The following is a 19,772-nucleotide window of genomic DNA, read 5'->3' as shown; positions in this document are numbered from 1 at the left end:
AAACTTACCTTCTCTTCCCCACACAGCTCTGCAGGGATGAGCGGACAAGGCCCCGTGGCCATGGCAACGCCTTGGGGGTCGGAGGCCAGGAGGCGTGTCCCCTCATCCCCGCAGAGCTGCGTGGGGAGGGAAGGTAAGTTGGACATCGAAATGGAGGCGCCGAAAAGTGGTGCCTCTCACCCGGTGCTGTTCGCATGGCACTGGTTGCACAATGCTGTTTTTGAAAAAACTTGCTCATTGAGCGAGTTTCAGAAACAGTGTTTCCCTGCCCGTTGCAGGGGAAAAAGCACCATGTGCCTCGTTTTTTGAGGCAGCAGCCATGCGAACAGCGCTCCAGGAATGGTGTTTTTATTGTGCCAGAGGCGCTGTTTTTTGCTTGTGCGGAATGGGACTCTATTTTGCTTAGGAAAATCTAATTTTCTTAAATTCAGGCTGTTGATTATATTTTCTACTTGTGAGAGGGACATCAGTTCTTGCTTTGAAACTCGCTGGAGTTGAAGAATTGACATATTCCGCTCTTCCCTGCTCAGGCAAAGTATTTATATCAGAAATAGAGCACAAGAAGGGTGCTCCACCACCAGCAATTGCTGACATTTAGAGAAGTGTAGAGATGAGACGAGAAAAATAAAGATCTCTAATCTGGCCTAAAAATGCATGGCTCTGGGCCAGATGCAGCAGAAACTGTCCGGAAAACCGAGACGACTTCCTTTAGCCATGTATGAACAAAAAAGGAAAAATCAACAATGTCAGGATGTTGAGGTGGCCAAAAGAACTGCTTCATTTCAGACAGCCAGTGGAGGAGGGCTCCACGCAGCTAGAAAACCAGCAGACCAACCTTTGCCACTGCGATGCTAGTTTTCTGTTTGCAGGGATTCTTTTTGGAAAAAACCTCAAATGTAGGTGCAAATCTGAAATGGATCTTCTGCTATCTGAGGTGGTAAAGTGCACTCAGCTATGTCACTTCCTGGCCCACACGGACCGGATCGAAGTTACTTATTTTCGATTTCTATCCCACCCTATCCCCGTAGGGCTCACCAAGTTCGTCTTGGTAACTCCTGATTTTGGTTTTAGGGCTGCAGTTTTGGGTTGGCTGGATGCAGCCTTGTAACCATGGGAATAAGAGGGAGAACGCTGGTTGGCCTGGCGCTTCATCCTCCCTCTGCTCCGGCTCCAGAGTAAGATGAGGAGAAAGCAAACGACGACAGAGCAGAGAAAGGGCATGATTCCAATGGCCAGCACCCCCACCACGGTGTTGATGTCCACAAGGAGCAGGCGGAAGGTCTCGGTCATGTTGGCAATGCTGAAGTTACTTGGGAGGAAAGAGTCGTTCGGCAGGTGAACGGAGAACGGGTGGACTTGGAGATAGGCCACCAGGGTGTCATTCCCTGCTACGTTGCTCGCTATGCAGTGGTACGGCCCGGCATCTTGAGGCAAGACATACTGGATCTCAAGGGTGCCATCTGAAAGGACTCTCACCCTTCCTTTGCCCCTTGCATCCAAGTGGATTTTGTGAGGCGTCACCCAAGAAGTGGTTGGCATTGGATCCCCGTCACTTCGGCACCTCAGCACGGCATGGCCTCCTTCTTCAACGCTCACGCTCTGAAACGTCCGGTCTATAATCTTAGACTTCCTGCAAGTGAAGTGGTCTATCAGGACCTCCGAGAATTCTCGGAAGACTTTCCCCTCCACTGTCGAGGGGCTAGCGCAGGCGGGCTGCTGGGCTTCAAAATTCAGCCTCCGTCTCCGCCGAATGATCCACAGGAGTCGGCAGTCGCAAGCCAAGGGATTTCCGTCCAGCCTGAGGACTTCCAAGTTCCCCACCGAGTGGAAGACCCCTTCCTCGAGAGTCTGCAAAGCATTGCCAGAAACGTTGAGGAGGCGGAAGTAGTACAGGCCTTGGAAAGCTTTGTTCTCGATTGTGACCAGGCGGCCACCAGTAAGGTGGAACTCCTGAAGCCGCAAGAGGTCCCTCAGCTTTCTCCCGTGGATCACAGAGATGGGGTTGTAGGAGAGATCCAGGAACTGGAGGTAGACCAAGTGCTTGAAAGCTTCGTAGGGAATGATGCTGAGGTTGCACTTGGTGACCGACAAAGAGGTGATGTTTAAGCCAAAGAGGCTACAGGACTCCAGTGTCTTCAGGAAAGGACACTGGTGGATCTCCAGAACCTTCAGTTGGTGCAGCTTGCGGAAAGAATAGTTAGGAACGATGCTGATGTTCAGGACCTTGAACCTGAGCTCCACGAGATGGTGAAGGTGAGAAAGAGCTTGTGTCGGGATGCCGGTCAAGTTGCATTTTTCCAAGGTGAGATGTTGTAGTCGGTGAAGACCACCGAAAGCTCGGTTAGAAATGAAGACCAGGTGATTGTCTCCTGCCTCCAGCTTTCTGAGGTTGATGAGTTCTTTGAAAGAGTGGTCCAGGAAGATAACAATCTTATTTTTACTGATGTCCAGGATGGTGAGATTGGGAAGACCCATGAAGACACCCGCTGGGATTATCTTCAACATGTTGCTCTTCAGCTGGAGGGTCATCAGCTTATGGAGGCCATTGAAGGCTCCGGGTTCAATGTTGGACATGATGTTCTCTCTCAAGTCCAGCTCCTTCAAGGCCTGGAGGCGAGAGAACATACCCTGGTGAAGGGTGCGGATGCGGTTGTGACTCAGGTCCAGAAGCTCGGAGTCCGGAGGGATTCCACCGGGCGCAGTCGTCAGACGCCGGCCATTGCAGAACACCGCCTTCTCCTGGGAGGAGCAATCGCACCTCGAAGGGCAGCCCCAGCTGAATCCCACCAAGGGGGCTACAAGGAAAAGCAACAAAAAGGGTGGCCATCTCGTCTGGGTGGAGGGGAAATCCAGCAGGGCTCTGGTGACCATCTTACTTGATTTCTGAAACAAGACAACAAAAGAAGACAAGAAGGCTCTGCAATTAGTGGGAGAGAGAAAATCCTCAGGCCACCTGCTGATTTGGTGTAGTGATCCGGAGAAGCTGCTCTGTTGTAGGAAAAAGATGGCCTACTTGTGTATCTGGGCAGACTGTTTCTCTCCTCTGGATTACTCTCAGTAGGGAGCAGCAGTGGCGTAGCGGCTAAGAGCAGTGGCTAAGAGCAGGTGTGCTCTGATCTGGAGGAACCGGGTTTGATTCCCAGCTCTGCCGCTTGAGTTGTGGAGGCTTATCTGGGGAATTCAGATTAGCCTGTGCACTCCCACACACGCTAGCTGGGTGACCTTGGGCTAGTCACAGCATCTTGGAGCTCTCTCAGCCTCACCCACCTCACAGGGTGTTTGTTGTGAGGGGGGAAGGGCAAGGAGATTGTAAGCCCCTTTGAGTCTCCTTCAGGAGAGAAAGGGGGAATATAAATCCAAACTCTTCTCCAAACTCTTCTTAGAGGTATTCTGCCTCAGACCGTGCATGCCACAACTGAGCTTCCAGGGTTTTTCCCTACTTTGTTATAGGGGGCTGCACATAACTGGCCACATAAAGCTGCTTTATGCATAGGGTTTCCATTTGCCCACTTATGGTGGGAAATCTTTAGGCAATTGTATCTTTTGCTGGGTGGATTTGATTTAAACCATGATTTAAATCACTAGTCAGTAAAACTTGATTTGAATCATTTTTTTAAAAGACTAATTCTTGCTGATATCACCTTAACGTTTACGACCAGATGACATCACCTTAACATTCCCCTCTTTCGAAAAATAACTTTTCAGATTAGTTTTCCAGTTGTATCAAAAAATTACTGATTTGGCTTTTCTATTAGAAATACACAGATAACTCATAATGAAATTATTGCAAGGTGAACTATCTCCAGTTTAATGTCCATTCACATTTGGATAACTTTTCTGTTGTACGTTACTGAAACGAGAAAAACAATCATTACCATCTATTTTCTTTCAATTTTGTTTGCAAACTAACTGTCATAGGAAATGGCCGGTTCGTGATATACTGCTCAAAACAGACAACAACAGAATTCAATCTAACATGAAGGAGGGTTAGCCACTGCAAAACGATTGTTACAGAAATATTTAGCAATTTCCATGACATTTGTTCTGGGACACTGAAGTCTTTGGCTAGGACAGTGATGGCGAACCTATGGCACAGGTGCCAGAGGTGGCACTCAGAGCCCTCTCTGTGGGCACACGCAAACAGAGTGCCCCCCCCCCCCAAATCTAGGCTGGCCTGGGCTGCTGGGCTCGATTATTAACATTAAACCTAAGACCTAGTTTTGGGGAAGCAGTGTAGGTAACCCTGTTAAACGCTCTTAAGCCCCACTGATTTTCATGCAAAGAACTAAAGTGCGATCTGTGTATTGTCACGGCTGGAATCACTGGGGTATTGGGTGGTTTCTGGGTTGTATGGCCGTGTTCTAGCAGCATTCTCTCCTGACGTTTCGCCTGCATCTGTGGCTGGCATCAGATCCTCTGAAGATGCCAGCCACAGATGCAGGCGAAACATCAGGAGAGAATGCTGCTTGAACACGGCCATACAGCCCAGAAACCATAAAGCGCAATCCTTTACCTGGGAGTAAGCTCGGTTGCAGCCAATGGGGCTTGCTTCTGAGTAAAGCCTCCTAGGGTTGTGATTCACCTGTTGGAAGAGTCACACAGTTGCTTCAAAGCAAAGCCACCGACTACCACCAAGCTTACTCCCGAGTAACGCACGCCTCGGAGCCAACCGTTTTTTCTAAACTAAAACCTCAGTATTCAGGTTAAGTTGCCATGTTGGCCCTTTGCGATAAATAAGTGGGTTTTGGGCTGCAATTTGGGCACTCGGTCTCGAAAAGGTTTGCCATCACTTTGCTAGGAGGTGCAGTAAATGAGCACTGCAACCATGTGTTATTAGTGTATTGTCGAAGGCTTTCACGGCCAGATTCAACTGGTTGTGGTGGGTTTCCGGGCTGTGTGGCCGTGGTCTGGTAGATCTTGTTCTTAATGTTTCACCTGCATCTGTGGCTGACATCTTCAGAGGCATATCACAGAGAGAAGTCTGTTACAGTGTGTATAATTTATGCCAATGCACCCCCGCTCAGCGCTCGTGAGGAAAGGACCTCAGTTACATAAACAAAGTGGGCAATTTTTTCACCAATTACCTTTTTTCCTAATCTGCTGATTTTCATCACACACTTTTCTATGGTGGTTCTTGGATGGTCGGATTTTTTCTTTCTTTTAGGTGATATACTGTGGATATGTATTTGATGTGACTGAAACATTATCCTGGGCAGGTAACTTTGAAACTGTAGAACAGTAGGATGGAGATCTCAGAAGTGGATAGTTTCCAGAATCCTTTAGGTCGATGATGGAGTCCCCTAAACAAAAAAGTATACACTGTTATTATTGGTACCATTCCAGCTTGTTTAGTATTACTCGTTGTATTCACTGCCAAAAAAGGAATATTTGCTTGTTTCATTTCTTCATAACAACTGTATCAAAAATGACAGTAACATGCAATAATAATAACAACAAATGTATTTTTGCTCAAATATGACAATTCCTCAAGGCAGTCTTTTAACAAATATGATGAAATCAAAACAGTTACCACCCTGAAGATCCTGTCTGTTCGAACGTCTTCCTTTCGTCATCTTCACTAAAGCACTTCTCCTAATGTTTCATTCAGGCCACCAAGCCTTGCATTTAATTGTTGTGGTGTGTGCATTTTGTCCACATGCCTGCCTTACCCATGGCAAGAGGAACGTCATTAAAATATTCTCAGACTGGGCCTCTTTTACGGCCTGCTGCCATTATAGATTTTTCTCCTCCGAGCAGAGAATAATATGATAAGACTCAGGCTGTGTACACAAAGATCCCAGCCTTGTGGGATAGTCTGCTTAAAAGGTTTCACTTTCGTTTTTACTGCTTTCCCCTCCCTCCTCACACTTAGCACCTTGTGCAGATATATAAACTTGGCACTTAAGAGGTAAGGGGTTGATTCTGTGTACGTAGATTTGCAAAGGAATAATGAGGCTAAGGGCTTTTTCTGAACTCTGTATGCTTACTTGCCTTGGCAGAGGAGACAGATGCATTGGTGGATGCCCAGCCCTCAGCCCTACCACTGCAAGCCACGGAAGACCGGGCAGCGACGGGGCTGCACTGATGTCCCAAATGGACCCCAGCATGGAGGGGGCTGGCTGTTCCCAGGGGCAGAGCCGACATTAGTTGGCTCCCCTCTAGGGTTCTGAGCCAGAAGTGTAGCGCCCCAGTCCTCAACGGGTGGCATAAGTCCTGTACGCCCTATGGGGTTTTCTGGCAATGGGATTTGTTTGGACCTTTTCTGATCGCCCCACCCATCCTGGAAGCCTTCTAGGGTCGAATCCCCACTTGAAATTTGCACGCAGGTCCAAACCTGTTCATTGTGAAACCGTGTCCACTTCATCAGAGTTTCTCCCTCCCCACCGCAGTGAGCACGCAGCAGACACACCCGGTTGCAGGACTCTTAGCAATCCCCACTACCAGGTGAGCTTGCTTCGCCGGTCTCCCCTGATTGGCTGGCGTGCCTTGATAGGGCAGGACCTTTTCCCACTGCGGAAACGTACATTGTAGGGGCATGATCAAAAAAACCAGCGTGTAAAAGTTTAGTGTTTGACTGTTTAACTGTGCAAACAGTTAATCGTTACCTGTGTAAACCATTAACGATTTAAAGTTACATGTTTGATTGTTTAACGCTTGTGTCCCCTTCTGCTGGCCAAACGCAAAAGCAGAAACGAAACGAAGGATAGGCTGCACGCGCATCACAGCGCTGATTGGTTGCCCGAATTCCACGTCACACTCCAGGGCGGGAAACGAGTCAGGGTTTCAACTTTCATCCCTCCCCCTCGGATCAGCTCTGAACTGTGTTAATGGGGTCTATGCCACTTGCAACCAGGTCCTGCCGGAACGCGGATTAACGGGGAGAACGAGCGCCAGAAACAGAATCTGCCACGCAAGCAATGGAGAGGTCGTCCCTCAAACCTGGTTAGTTTGTGTTCTGAAACCTGGCTAAGGTGGTAGTGGGGATTCGACCTTGGAGGCAGCAAGGCAGAGCTGCATTGGTGCCGCATCCCGTTGCCTCCGACTTTGGATGGGGCTGCCCATCTTCTTTAGAAAAACAAAACAAAAAAAACCCTTGCTAAGCATTAATTATATTAACTACAAATCAAACAACAGTGAGCAATGATATGCTGGATCCATCATTAAAGTTTATAAACATCAATATTTTTTAAGGCACTGTACCCCCTAACTTTTAGTTAACTTTCTTATTTTACAAAAACGTTATTAAGACATATCACCACAATACAAGGAAAAATGATTTCCATTTTTCATGAAATTCCTCCTTCTGTCGCCTGTTTACACGGTGAACTTTGCCACTGTAGCATATTCTCTTAACTATTACCTCTGTATTGATGACCTCTTCAAAAAGAAGCTACATTGCTCCAAAAAAGAAGAGAACCGGGTTTGGAGAAACGATTCCCCATTCCTCCGCATGAGTGGCAGAGTCTTATCTGGTGAACTGGGTTTGTTTTCCCGCTCCCACATTCCTGCTGGGTGACTTTGGGCTAGTCACAGTTCTTCAGAACTATCTGAGCCCTACCTGTCTCACAAGGAGTCTGTTGTGGGGTGAGGAAGGGAAAGGAGTTTGTAAGCCCAGTTGAGTCTCCTGACTAGGCGTTCCTGCCTAGGGATATGGGGTACCCCTTGTCCCCGGGCGCATCGATTGAGGTCACGTGGGGGGCACCAAAACATCCTCCTACACAGGGAGGGATTGAGCAAGACCTAGAAAGCAGGCACTGAAGCAGCTGACTGCTCCCAGTGCCTGTCGTAGCCCCGCCCACTCTGTACGGTGGCCTGGAGTGTCCAGGGGGGCGGGGGGAGAAGTCCCACTGGGCTCCCAGGAGCAGGACTGGGGAGCTCTGCCTCCCCTCCCTCTAACCCAGCATGCCTTATTCGCCTTAAATTAAGTGTGGCATTTCTCAGAAGCCTTCTCCCCCGCAGCACGCACAGGAAAAGGCAAGCTGAGCAGGGAGCCCAGAAGCAGCAGCAGAACTGAAGATGATGCTGACGTTTGCTTGGTAAACCTTCAGATGGGGGGGTGACTTGTGAGAGATTTACATGCTTAAAAGTTAATTCCCCTTGCTCTGGTTTGGAGCTGTTTCTCAGGCTAGCAGCCTACCTCACAGGGTTGTTGTGAGGACACAATTAGAAAAGTGGCGGGGAGAAAGCCATGTATGTTTTGCTGGGGTGGGGGTGATTTGTGAGAGATGATGCTGACTTTTGTTTGGTTAATCTTCTGATGGGGGGTGACTTGTGAGAGATTTACATGCTTAAAAGTTAATTCCCCCTTGCACTGGCTTGGAGCTGTTTCTCAGGCTAGCAGCCTACCTCACAAGGTTGGTGTGAGGACACAATTAGGAAAGTGGTGGGGAGAGAGCCATGCCTGTTTTGCTGGGGGTAGGAGGTGATTTGTGAGAGATGATGCTGATGTTTGCTTGGTAAACCTTCAGATGGGGGGTGACTTGTGAGAGATTTACATGCTTAAAAGTTAATTCCCACTTGCACTGGCTTGGAGCTCTTTCTGAGGCTAACAACCTACCTCATAGGGTTGGTGTGAGGACACAATTAGGAAAGAGAGTTGGTGGGGAGAAATCCATGTATGTTTTGCTGGTGGTGGGAGGTGTTTTGTGAGCTGGTGCAAAAAAATCATTGTTTGGTCGTTGTGGGGGAGGGTGGTCGTCCATACCTGGGGTGGGGGTGGGGGGGCACCAAACTCAGATTTTGTCCCCGGGCTCCAGTTTGCCTAGATTCGCCCCTGCTGACAGGAGAGAAAGGGGGGAGGGAAATAAATCCAAACTCTTTTCCTTCTATTTTCCCACTCAAAATTGCGCCCCTGCAAGCTCCTTTTCTTCCTGCGGGGAAAAGGCACCCTTGTGTCTTGCAAGTGGATCAAGGGCTGGGCACACTCTGGCTTCGCCAGGGGTTGCCAACTCCAGATCCAGAAATTGTGTAGCAGCGCTCATGTTCCTTGGCTATCTCTCATCCAAGTACTAGCCATTCAAGTCAGGGCTGAGGTGTGATACAGCTTAGAAAATGATGCCCAAGGTGGAGAATTTGTTCCGCTCCCTAGAACACGTTATCCAATGAGGCAGTGGTAGAGGCAGGCAATGGCAAACCCCCTCTGAGCATCTCTTGCCTTGATAACCCCTTAAGGCTCAGGTGTCAAACTCGCGGCCCTCCAGATGTTCATGAACTACCATTCCCATCAGCCCTTGCCAGTATAGCCAATGCTCATGTTAGGAGGGACTGATGGGAATTGTCGTTCATGAACATCTGGAAGGCTGCGAGTTTGACACCCCTGCCTTAAGGGATCTCCATAAATTAGCTGTGACTGGATGGCCCTTTCCACCTTCATTCCTCACTTGCTGAGGGATATGCAGAGGCGGGATCCAGCAGGTTCTCACAGGTTCCTGAGAGTAGGTTACTAATTATTTGTGTGTGCCGAGAGGGGGTTACTAATGGGTGATTTTGCCACGTGATTTTTGCCTTAGTTACGCCCCTCCTCTCAGCAGTAGCGCGCAGAACTTGAAGCAGTCTAGCAGGAGGTGCACCGGCGTGCGTGGCAGCCTGCGCCTGCGTGTGTTTGTTTCCTGCCCAAGGAACACAGCCCCGCCCAGGAATGCCCTGCCCCCGGAATGCCTGGCCACGCCCCCGTCGTGCCCCGCCCCGCCCCATTGGCGCTACGCCACAGTTTGAATCCCACCACCATGGGAACCTGTTACTAAAATTTTTGGATCCCACCACTGGGGGTATGCACTTGCTTGAAGAAGCAAACAGACCTTAAGCCAGAACTCCAGATCATGACCATATTCCTAGCCCTTCTTCCACTCGTGGGGCTGCTGAACACGCTTCTTTGTCTGGATCTGAAATTAAGGGGGAGAAAGTTTCAATTTGCTGTGAAGCACGGATGGATGTGCAGACAGGGATTTTTTTTAAAAAAAGAGCTGTAGCTCAAATCGGCTCAGCGGCTGTGCCCTCTTGACCTATTCACTTTTATTGGAACCCTGCCTCCCTTCCCAACAAAGAAGCGGCTTACATTTTTCTCTGTTTTATTCTCACAACTACCTTGTGAGGTAGTTTCAGAGGCGTAGCGCCAACGGGGCGGGGTGGGGCACGGCACCCCGGGTGGAGGCCAGGCGGAGGCCAGGCCAGGCTGCAAAGGGGGCGGGGGCGGGCGGTGCTGCGGCAGGGACGCAGGACACGCGCACGCCTCGGGCAGAATTTCCCCTCGCTTCGCCTCTGGGTGGTTTAGACTGATTGGGGCCAAGGTCACCCTGGGATTTGACGCGGGGTCTATCAGATCCTGTTCCATTGCTCTAACTACCGCTACATCAGCTGTCATCTTTCAACTCATGTTGTTTCCTGGTTAAGCATTTAAGTGCAAGGTTGATGGGGGTTAAACTTCTGTTTAGGGAAAGGCACTCTGCACAGGATCAGAAATACTCTTCCATACACCATTTCACATTTGCTTGGATTTACCATCTGAAGTAAGGTTCCAGGGTCCTTTGGGAGGAATTAACGGCATGAGAAGGGTTGTTATTGACACCACTGCTATACGCATGCACTTCTGTCTAATTCTACTATATACATTTTACGATATTTGCAAGCAGAGGTGTAGCTCCAAGTGGGGGGTGCACAACGCACTGGGCATGCGCCCCTGTGGGGGTGTGGTGGGGGCATCCTGGGGGCGTGGCGGGGGCATTCCGGGGGGCGTTCTGGGGCAGGACAGGGGCAGAGGACAACCATTTCACTGGACGTTTTCCCCCCTTGCTACGCCTCTGTTTGCAAGTATAGCAAATTTACATTTACATTTTTCCAGAAGGCTAACCTTTGGTCATGAACAGGGCAGGAATCTTTGTTGAGGACTATTCCAGAGAGTTGGAGTCCGACCCATTTGTTCTTCGGAGGTGCCCATTGGTCTGTTTCTCCATCTGCGGATCTCTTGCAACGAAAGAGAAGAAAAATAATACAATATTCCTCCAACTATTTACCACCACAAATAGGAAAAAAAACTTTTTTAACAATGCTGTCCTTAAGATGGACGAGGGACACCATGCGAAAACATTTTTATATTCCCGATTGGTTGCTTTTTTGCCAGTAAAGGGGCTAAACGCTTACCGTATATAGTCAGTTTTATACTCTTTAGTTTGGAGAGGAGACGTCTGAGGGGGGATATGATTGAAGTCTATAAAATTATGCATGGGGTAGAAAATGTTGACAGAGAGACATTTTTCTCTCTTTCTCACCATACTAGAACCAGGGGGCATTCATTGAAAATGCTGGGGGGAAGAATTAGGACTAATAAAAGGAAACACTTCTTCACGCAACGTGTGATTGGTGTTTGGAATATGCTGCCACAGGAGGTGGTGACGGCCACTAACCTGGATAGCTTTAAAAGGGGCTTGGACAGATTTATGGAGCAGAAGTCGATCTATGGCTACCAATCTTGATCCTCCTTGATCTCAGATTGCAAATGCCTTAGCAGACCAGGTGCTCAGGAGCAGCAGCAGCAGTAGGCCATTGCTTTCACATCCTGCCTGTGAGCTCCCAAAGGCACCTGGTGGGCCACTGCAAGTAGCAGAGAGCTGGACTAGATGGACTCTGGTCTGATCCAGCAGGCTAGCTCTTATGTTCTCGTGTTCTAAAAAAAAATCACACCACATTTGTCTTCCATCTGTATATGAAATATTATCACTTGTTTAAAATATTTTTAGGCTGCCTCTCCACCTGATCAGGGTCTCCAAGGCAGCGAACATGAAAACATTAGAACAATTAAAATGATAAAATAATTCCATAAAAAGCATATAGACATACAACAGCAGAATCAGGGAGGAGGCCAATAACGCCTAACTCAATGGTGTAGAGTCGCTTTCTGTTGCCCCGGAAGGTTGGACCAGAACCAGTGGGTTGAAGCTAAACCAAAAGAGTTATCAGCTGAAGTAGTGGATAGAAGTACATATGAAAATGCAAAAAACACTTAAACAAAATTTTCCTTTCGCTGCTAAAACTCTGCTATTGGGCGTTTTGCCTGAAACTCTTCCAAAGAAGGTTAATGAACTATGTCGACACTTATTAACAGCTGCAAGGGTCATAGTTGCATCCTGTTGGAGAACTGAAAGAGATTTTAACACTGAATTCTGGGAAGATAAAAGTTAGATAATATGCTACAATGGCCAGATTGACGAATCTTGTAAACAGATGGTCAAAACAAGAATGTGATGAGAAATGGGAACTGTATTTTTTTTTGTATGAGGCTGAATCGATTATTTAAGAGTAATATCAGCAGTGAAAACATTAATTTGTTATTGATTAAGATATAAGTAACTGCTTACTAGATAGTTATTGCTGTCTTGGAACTCAAAGTCAGAAGGTAACAAATTTTAAAACAATGCAATGTTCTCTCTTAGGCATCTTCCGCACATGCAGAATAATGCACTCTCAGTCCACTTTCAAAGCACTTTGCAGCTGGATTTTACTGTGCTGAATAGCAAAATCCACTTGCAAACAATTGTGAAAGTGGACTGAAAGTGCATTATTCTGCATGTGCGGAAGGGGCCTGAATGATATTAGTGTTGTAATTTTAAGATCCAGTGTGTTAGAGTGAATAGTTATGTAGTTTATGGGTAACTGTATTTTCTTTTCTCTCTTTTTATATTTTCTGTTTTTGAATTATATTTGAGAAACTTTATACAACTATTTTTTTAAAAAAAGTGTTCAGCTAAACATTAGGAAGAACTTCCTGACGGCTAGATTGATTCCTCAGTGGAACTATGCGAAACCCCTCAGAGGAAACGTTTTATTTCCTGCCTCAAAACATTTAAAAGTGCGGAAAGGGCCTGATTGTGGGTCGTCCCAATAGGCCTCCACTTCCCAGGATTCCCTGGGGCGAAGAGGGAATTGTTGAACCAGTGAAGATGGACTACATTGTGAAGGCTGTCTTCGTTCATGGCCAGTCTTGGCATGAGTTGTTCCTCCAGGCCGCTGAACCCAATTTTCTCTAAGTGTCCTGTTGGCGCCGGTCCAACTGGCGCATTAAAATGGAGCCATCAAAATGAAGAATAAGCTACAAGCAAAATGGGCCGCACAGCTGAGGAAGAGCAGCTGTCTGCCAGAATGGCAGGCAGCATCTCCCGGCTCTGGACGTCATGACCGAAAGTCAAAAGCCACCGATCCCGGTGATTCTGAATGCCGCCTCCTTCTCCACTGGATGCAACATGAGTCTGATTCATTTTCCAGTCAGTTAATTCCCCACTGATAACAGTTCTGTGAAATTATCACGTGCTGCATGGAGCTGGTCGAGTTCCCAAAGTTATTTGCCCAGGGGTGGAGGTTTTCGAACCTTCTTACGAAGGAGGAGGAGGCCATTTTGCACAAAGGCGACCAAATTGGGAGCGCTGGGACTCAGATTGTATTTACATCCTGAGAAAATTTAATTAGACTAATGCATGCGTGTTGGGGTGGGGGGGCAAGGAGACTGCAGTGGAGGAGGCAAAGTCAGTCGCCTCATGGCCCCCGCGTTATTGGGCCAGTTTCCTGTCTTAGCCAGGCTCAGAACCCGCAAGGCCCTACTGTTAGGTCTCAGTCCTTAAGCCAATAAACAGACTCGTGATAGTGGTTGCGGTGGGTTTTCCGGGCTGTGTGGCCATGGTCTGGTGGACCTGGTAGATTCAACAACAAGTTGAATCCAGTCGTGAAAGCCTTCGACAAGACTATTGATAGTTGATCGGTAGTGTTTATTGAAAGCAGAAAAACTGCAATCCCTAGCTTGAGAAAGCCAGTTCTGGTGACTTGGCTTTTCCTAGGCCGATTTATCCCCGAACCAGTCCCCCTCTCTTTTCCCCAGTGAAAGTGTGAAGAGAAAGTGTGAAGAAATCCTCTGAAGATGCCAGCCACAGATGCAGGTGAAACGTCAGGAGAAAATGCTACTAGAACATGGCCACACAGCCCGGAAACCACACAACACCCCTGTGAAGAGAATTGTTTAGGAGTCTAGGTGTCATAAGGATGCAGAACGGAGAAAGTTATGCCACCTGGGAAACCTTCCTCCTGCAGTGCAACGGACATCCTGTTCCCTGACGCCAAGATGTTTCACAGGGTCACAACTAGTTATCTACTTTTGTGAAAAGTAAAAGTACCCAGTGAAATCCCTTCACTGTTTTAAGACAGCGATGTGCCTCTGCCCATTCTGCCAACTCTTGGGGTGCCTAGCAGTGTAGTGCCAAAATGGAGAGCCCTTTCCCCGCATTGGCTCAGTGTACTCACAAGGACACACATTAAGCAACAACCTCTCCAAATCTGCTTTGCGCAATGTCTTTCTGACACCCTTCCTGAAGGGATTAAGTGAACTCAATGATCTTGCCCTGGAGAGTGTCTTCATCTCCAGCCCTGGAGCATACACCCCTGCCAAGACAAATAACTTGTTAAGGTCCTGCCAAGACAAAGGACAAACACTTGTTTGCCCCGAGTGTTCCTGCCCAGTATTATATTAACTCAACATTTCTTCCTCTGACCAACCTCTCATTAACGACCTCCTCATCTGCATCGTCATTGTTCTATAGCTGCAATTCAATCAGCTACCTTCTCCCTTTCAGACCTTCCCAAGCTTGGACCATCAAGCCTAATGCCTCAACACATTAAATTAACAATCCAACAATTAAGGTTGATGTCTGTCTCTTGTCTTTCCCTGGAAAGGTAGGGCTCCTCTTTGTCTTGGGAAATTAAGGATCACTCTGCATAACCCTAAGAGTCCCCCTTTCCCTATAAGATGCCCCCTCTTCCAGCAGCCAGTGTTTAGTATCTCTGGACACCCCGCTGGCTGTGATATTGTTCCACAACATGCTGTTCTTCTACCAGAGCTAAGAGCAGGTCGCTCAGCTCTGTTCATCGGACCATTCAACTCCAAGATCAGGTGACTATAACCCTTTCTCCCCAATTCCTCATCTATTCCAAATGTATACCCTCAAAACTGCTTATATCCTAGGACTGTGTGTGTGTGTGTGTGTGTGTGTGTGTGTGTGTTCTGCTGCTTTCATTATTGTGTGCTGGTGTACCCCCATTATCCCGAAATAAAATTTGTTAAACTTTATTCACTCTCCTGCAGAATTTCTTGCAAAAGTTGATTATTGTAAACATAGGCAACCAAGATCCTGAACTTGCTCAACCTTTTGCTAAGCCAAGAGTCTGCTCTCGCTAATTCCCCACTCTAAAAGGGAGAGACTCCCACCACTTTGGGTAACAGGCAGGGTACAATCATAAAACAGCATAAAAATAGAATCACAAAACCATCTTTAAAAAACTCCCTTACAAACCATGCCCACCCTCCTTAAAATACACAGTCATCCGCCCTGCGTAAAGCCCACCCTAGCAAATTTCAAAAGCTGGGCTGAAGCAGGGACTGAAACATTTGCTAACACTCACTTGGGAAATTCCTGAAGATTTGGAGGGATAGGGCGAGGGGGGCGATCAGTTTTGGGAAGGTAAAAGCCTGGAGCAGGTATAACAACAGAGTCCAGCTTCCAAAGTAGCTTTTTTTTTCTAGGACAGGGGTGTCCAACTGTGGCGCTTCAAATGTTCATGGAGTACAATTCCCATCAGCCATGCCAGCAGGGGCTGATGGGAATTGTAGTCCATGAACATCTGAAGCGCCACAGTTGGACACCCCTGCTCTAGGGGAACTGTTGTATGGAGACACCACCTGGACATTAGCATAAGAACATAAGAACAAGCCAGCTGGATGAGACCAGAGTCCATCTAGTCCAGCTCTCTGCTACTCGCAGTGGCCCATCAGGTGCCTTTGGGAGCTCCCATGCAGGATGTGAAAGCAATGGCCTTCTGCGGCTGTTGCTCCCGAGCACCTGGACTGTTAAGGCATTTGCAATCTCAGATCAAAGAGGATCAAGATTTGGTTGTATGCCTAAAGCACAGGTGTCAAACTCACGGCCCTTCAGATGTTATGGACTACAGTTCCCATCATCATGCTGGCAGGGGATCATGGGAACTGTAGTCCATGAACATCTGGAGGGCCGCGAGTTTGACACCTATGGCCTAAAGCCACCAGGTGTGGACATGCAGACGTAGACTGAAATATTTGTTCTCTCCCCTGAATTTTCTGACTTAAAAAACAACAACCTACCCAGTCTGCCTGGAAACCTTTTTTCAAAGAGGGGGAAAAAAGAGGCATCTACCTTTGTACAGCTCTGGCCTTTTCTTCTTGTGAAGGAAGAAACAAAAAAGCCCAGAGGAACACATTTGCAGGAGGAAGTCATGTTAAACACTCAGCCTCCCCTCCCCGCCAAGTTGTGAAAATCTTCCCACGAGGGCTGGGAGCGACCTGATAACTTGGCAGCGGAAGCTGAGGGGTGGAGGAGGGTGTGAAATCACATGGCCGCTGCCTGGAAGGAAGGAAGGAATGAATGAGGGATCCCAAATCTGCCTGTCCAAAGATCCCTGGGGCTGCCCCAGTGCCCATCCTGTTGCCCAGCTCCGCACCGGGCACTGTAAACGTCGGGGGCAGTAGTTTGTGGGACGTCGTTTGAAAACAGGCAGTTGAGCCTTTACCTTTATTATTATTGTTTTAAATCCTACGTCATTTCAAAGCTTGAAATGTCAAGACTTTCCTAGGGCAGGAAGAGAGAGGAACTGTGGGCTTAAAATAAACCCCGTCTGTTCTCGGAGAAATTGCCGCCCTCCTTTGGCATCTGGATTTCAGCGCTCTCTCTTTTCTCCGAGGAAAGCTGCCCTGCGGGGAATCCAACCAGGGGCTCAGGTTGCCAATCTCCAGGTGGGACCTGAAGATCTCATGGAATCATGGAAACATAGAGCTGAAAGGGACATCAAGGGTTAACTAGTCTTACCCCCTGCACAATGCAGGACATTCGCAACTACCTCCCACCCACACCCCCGGAACCTCTCCTCTCTATCCAGGAGATGGAAAAAATATATAATTTTTTTTGAATACAATTGCTTTTACAATTCCCTCCAGATGACCAAGATCATCTCCAGATGACCAAGAAAATGGTTGCTTTGGAGGCTGGACCTCATGGCATTATACCCTAGCGAGGGGCGGGCCCTCCCCTCCCTACACTCCGCCCTCTTCAGGCTCCGCCCTAAAATTTCCAGGTATTTCCCAACCGTAGGAGCCTCTCTAGGCCAGTCTTGTCTCCTCTCTCTGGCTTTGGTTCTCCATGGTGTCCAGCCAGAGAAAGGCCCTTCCTAAGGTCTGCTACTTGAAATCCTTGTGACAGGAGATGCTGAGAAATGGATTTGGGAACTTTGGCCAGCAAAATCACTGAGCCGCAGTCTCTTAGATTCTAAACCCTCAGGGAGGGGTCACACTTGCATATTTCCTTCACACGTGGTATTTAGATTAGCATCCCCCCAAATTTTCTATGCATAGGTTTCTTCTTCTCTGAATAAAAACGGAAAACACGCTTTGCTCAGCAGTGGCATAGTGGTTAAGAGCAGGTGCATTCTAATCTGGAGGAACCGGGTTTGATTCCCCACTCTGCTGCTTGAGCTGTGGAGGCTGATCTGGGGAATTCAGATTAGCCTGTGCACTCCAACATACGCCAGCTGGGTGACCTTGGGCTAGTCACAGCTTTTCGGAGCTCTCTCAGCCCCACTCACCTCACAGGCCCACTTGTGAGGGGGGAAGGGGAAGGAGTTTGTCAGCCCCTTTGAGTCTCCTTACAGGAGAGAAAGGGGGGATATAAATCCAACTCTTCTTCTTCTTCTTGTAGATCCTTCCTTGAAGTTTTGACTATGAGAAGAAATCAGTGAACACATTACTTTCATTTGAGATGAATTCTCCAGTTAAGACAACGTTCTGGGTACCCATGCAGAGAAGCAACAGACTGCCTCCTCTGACAGGTGGCCATCCTGCTGAATTTTGGTATACGAAGCATGGGCTCTAGACACATTGGCTTTGATGACAAGGCAAAATTACCTGTTTGCAGTGGAGGCTGACTGGAAGGAGAGATGCCCAGAACAGGGACTCGGACAGAGAAGCTGCAAGTAGTCTCCTCCGACCCTGAGAGTGTTCTGCTATCTCTACACTAGAAGTGCTTGAATATTCCAACTGTATCAGTGGCCAAGACAGATGTGGAATTACCTCTGCAGAGGCAGTTTGGAAGGGAGCAGGGATTCATGCAGAGATACACCAGGCACTTCAGTCTAGGTGTCCAGTTAAATACTTTCTCTGTTTGTGCGTGAGAAGTTATGTCATGAAACCAGCCTGGGAAATATGGTTCAACTTATCATTGAAAAGGACAAACATGATCAATTGTTAGACGCAAAACTATTCCCCTGCAAAAACTCAACTTTGAGACAACTTGCAATGTGTGCGAGGCACCAAATGACCGCTTAGTCTGGTCTCACTGGCACCAAATCAATCCAGGTAAGTTATGATCAAACTGTCCCACTAGAAACACATACAGATCAGAAGCTCTCAAAGATACACAAGGGAGTCAAGACCCATTTCCAAAAGCAAGACCATTTGGGAAACAGGAAAATTGGTTAATCCAAACTGGGAGAAAGAGAGAGAAATCCCCCAGCACTAATAACACCTGAATTCAACCGTGAACAACAACAACAACAAAAATCGCTCCCGAGCTCAGAAATCCCACAGTTCTCTTGGTCGCAGGTGGCTGTGAATCTTGCACGCATCTTGTGGCAGTGAATTCCACAAGCCCGTCGTAGGCATCCTGTCAGCAGATGCCTCTTTCTCCCTCCCTGGCACTCGCTACCAAAGCACCGACAGAAAAGATGCCAACTCCTTGCGTTATGTTACGTGGAGAAATTTCCTCCTCGGCCGACTTTCATTCCGTAACCCCCAATTCTATAACCTTTTCTTCAACTCCCCCCTCCATGTCTGCAATTTCTACATTAAAATGCTCCTCACGGGGAAACGGTCGTTGTGAAGGCCGAAGAAAACTCCCTGTTGCTATATTAAGCGTGGGGGTGAAGGGGGGGTGGGGTTGCATGCTGACCTTCTAACAGGCGAATCGGAAGAAAAAGGAACAGCTTACCTGAAGCAGGTGGGAGTCAAGAGAGATGCTGGCCGCTTTAGCAGCTGAGCTTTCCCAAATGATGTCAGTTATGTGCCTCTCCTTTTCCTCTGTGTGTCTCTCTCTTTCTCTGCCAGCCACGTGGGTACCAGTTTGCCAAGGGAACGTTCCATCCTTGGGCTGCTATATATTTTTTTTTAAACACTCAGCATGGATGGGAGCAAATTCATTATATTTTTCCCCCCCAGTCACACAAGATGACAAGTGCTTATCCCAGCGGGGAACTACTTAAGAAAATAAGCTTTGCCTGGACGAGCCCAACGTCGCATTTCCAAGAGTCGCCAGCTGGATGCTTTCACGAAACGCACCCGTGAGCCAGAGAGGGCCGTCCTTCCATTGCAAATGCCCTGGGCGGTAGACTGCCCTTGATCCTGGAGGTTCCATTGGACAGTCCCAGCCACGGACGGACCTTTATCCTCTTCCAACAATGAACACCTTTTTAAAGGTTGCGAGTTACATAAGAATGTCGCAAGTTATGTAAGAATGTGGAACATCTGCAATTTTTTTAAAAAAACCATATCATGATACAGCCCCCCCACCCCCACATTCAGAGTATTAAGTTGGATATTTTCCTGATCACCAAGTCCTGAGCTTTTATTTGTCTTGCAATACAGTACAATTTTTTAAAATACAGGATCCATAAAGATACCTGCAGGCGGACTCGTAGCCAGAAAATTTTCATTTGTGTGG

The 19,772-nt window shown here is 47.8% G+C and overlaps 1 protein-coding gene across 3 annotated transcripts; it reads right to left on the bottom strand.

Moving 5' to 3' along the window:
• Positions 1-620: 620 nt before the first annotated feature.
• On the bottom strand, positions 621-19,111 carry LINGO4 (leucine rich repeat and Ig domain containing 4). 3 transcript variants are annotated; one of them, XM_048507795.1, is made up of 5 exons: positions 19,044-19,111; positions 10,847-10,959; positions 9,798-9,881; positions 5,085-5,300; positions 621-2,883 (listed from the first exon to the last, which is right to left on the bottom strand). In XM_048507795.1, the coding sequence occupies exons 4-5, from the start codon at positions 5,202-5,204 to the stop codon at positions 994-996; spliced, it is 2,010 nt and encodes a 669-aa protein (XP_048363752.1). In that variant the 5' UTR covers positions 5,205-5,300; positions 9,798-9,881; positions 10,847-10,959; positions 19,044-19,111; the 3' UTR covers positions 621-993. The 3 variants fall into 3 exon arrangements, with proteins under 3 accessions (XP_048363752.1, XP_048363770.1, XP_048363761.1); XM_048507813.1 differs by lacking the exon at positions 9,798-9,881; XM_048507804.1 differs by lacking the exon at positions 19,044-19,111 and having other exon boundaries at positions 10,847-10,983.
• Between the last annotated feature and the right edge of the window lie 661 nt (positions 19,112-19,772).

This window comes from Sphaerodactylus townsendi, linkage group LG01 (genome assembly GCF_021028975.2).
Source record: "Sphaerodactylus townsendi isolate TG3544 linkage group LG01, MPM_Stown_v2.3, whole genome shotgun sequence".
Classification (NCBI taxonomy): domain Eukaryota; kingdom Metazoa; phylum Chordata; class Lepidosauria; order Squamata; family Sphaerodactylidae; genus Sphaerodactylus; species Sphaerodactylus townsendi.
The sequence above is the reverse complement of the archived record's forward strand: the minus strand, read 5'-3'. Positions and strand labels throughout refer to the sequence as shown.

Coding starts and splice junctions, on each gene's coding strand:
- LINGO4 (XM_048507795.1), bottom strand. CDS start 5,204: ATGTTTCAGTCACATCAAATACATATCCACAGTATATCACCTAAAAGA. Junction 2,884..5,084: donor TCAGCAGATTAGGAAAAAAG/GTAATTGGTGAA, acceptor GTCTTGTTTCAG/AAATCAAGTAAGATGGTCAC.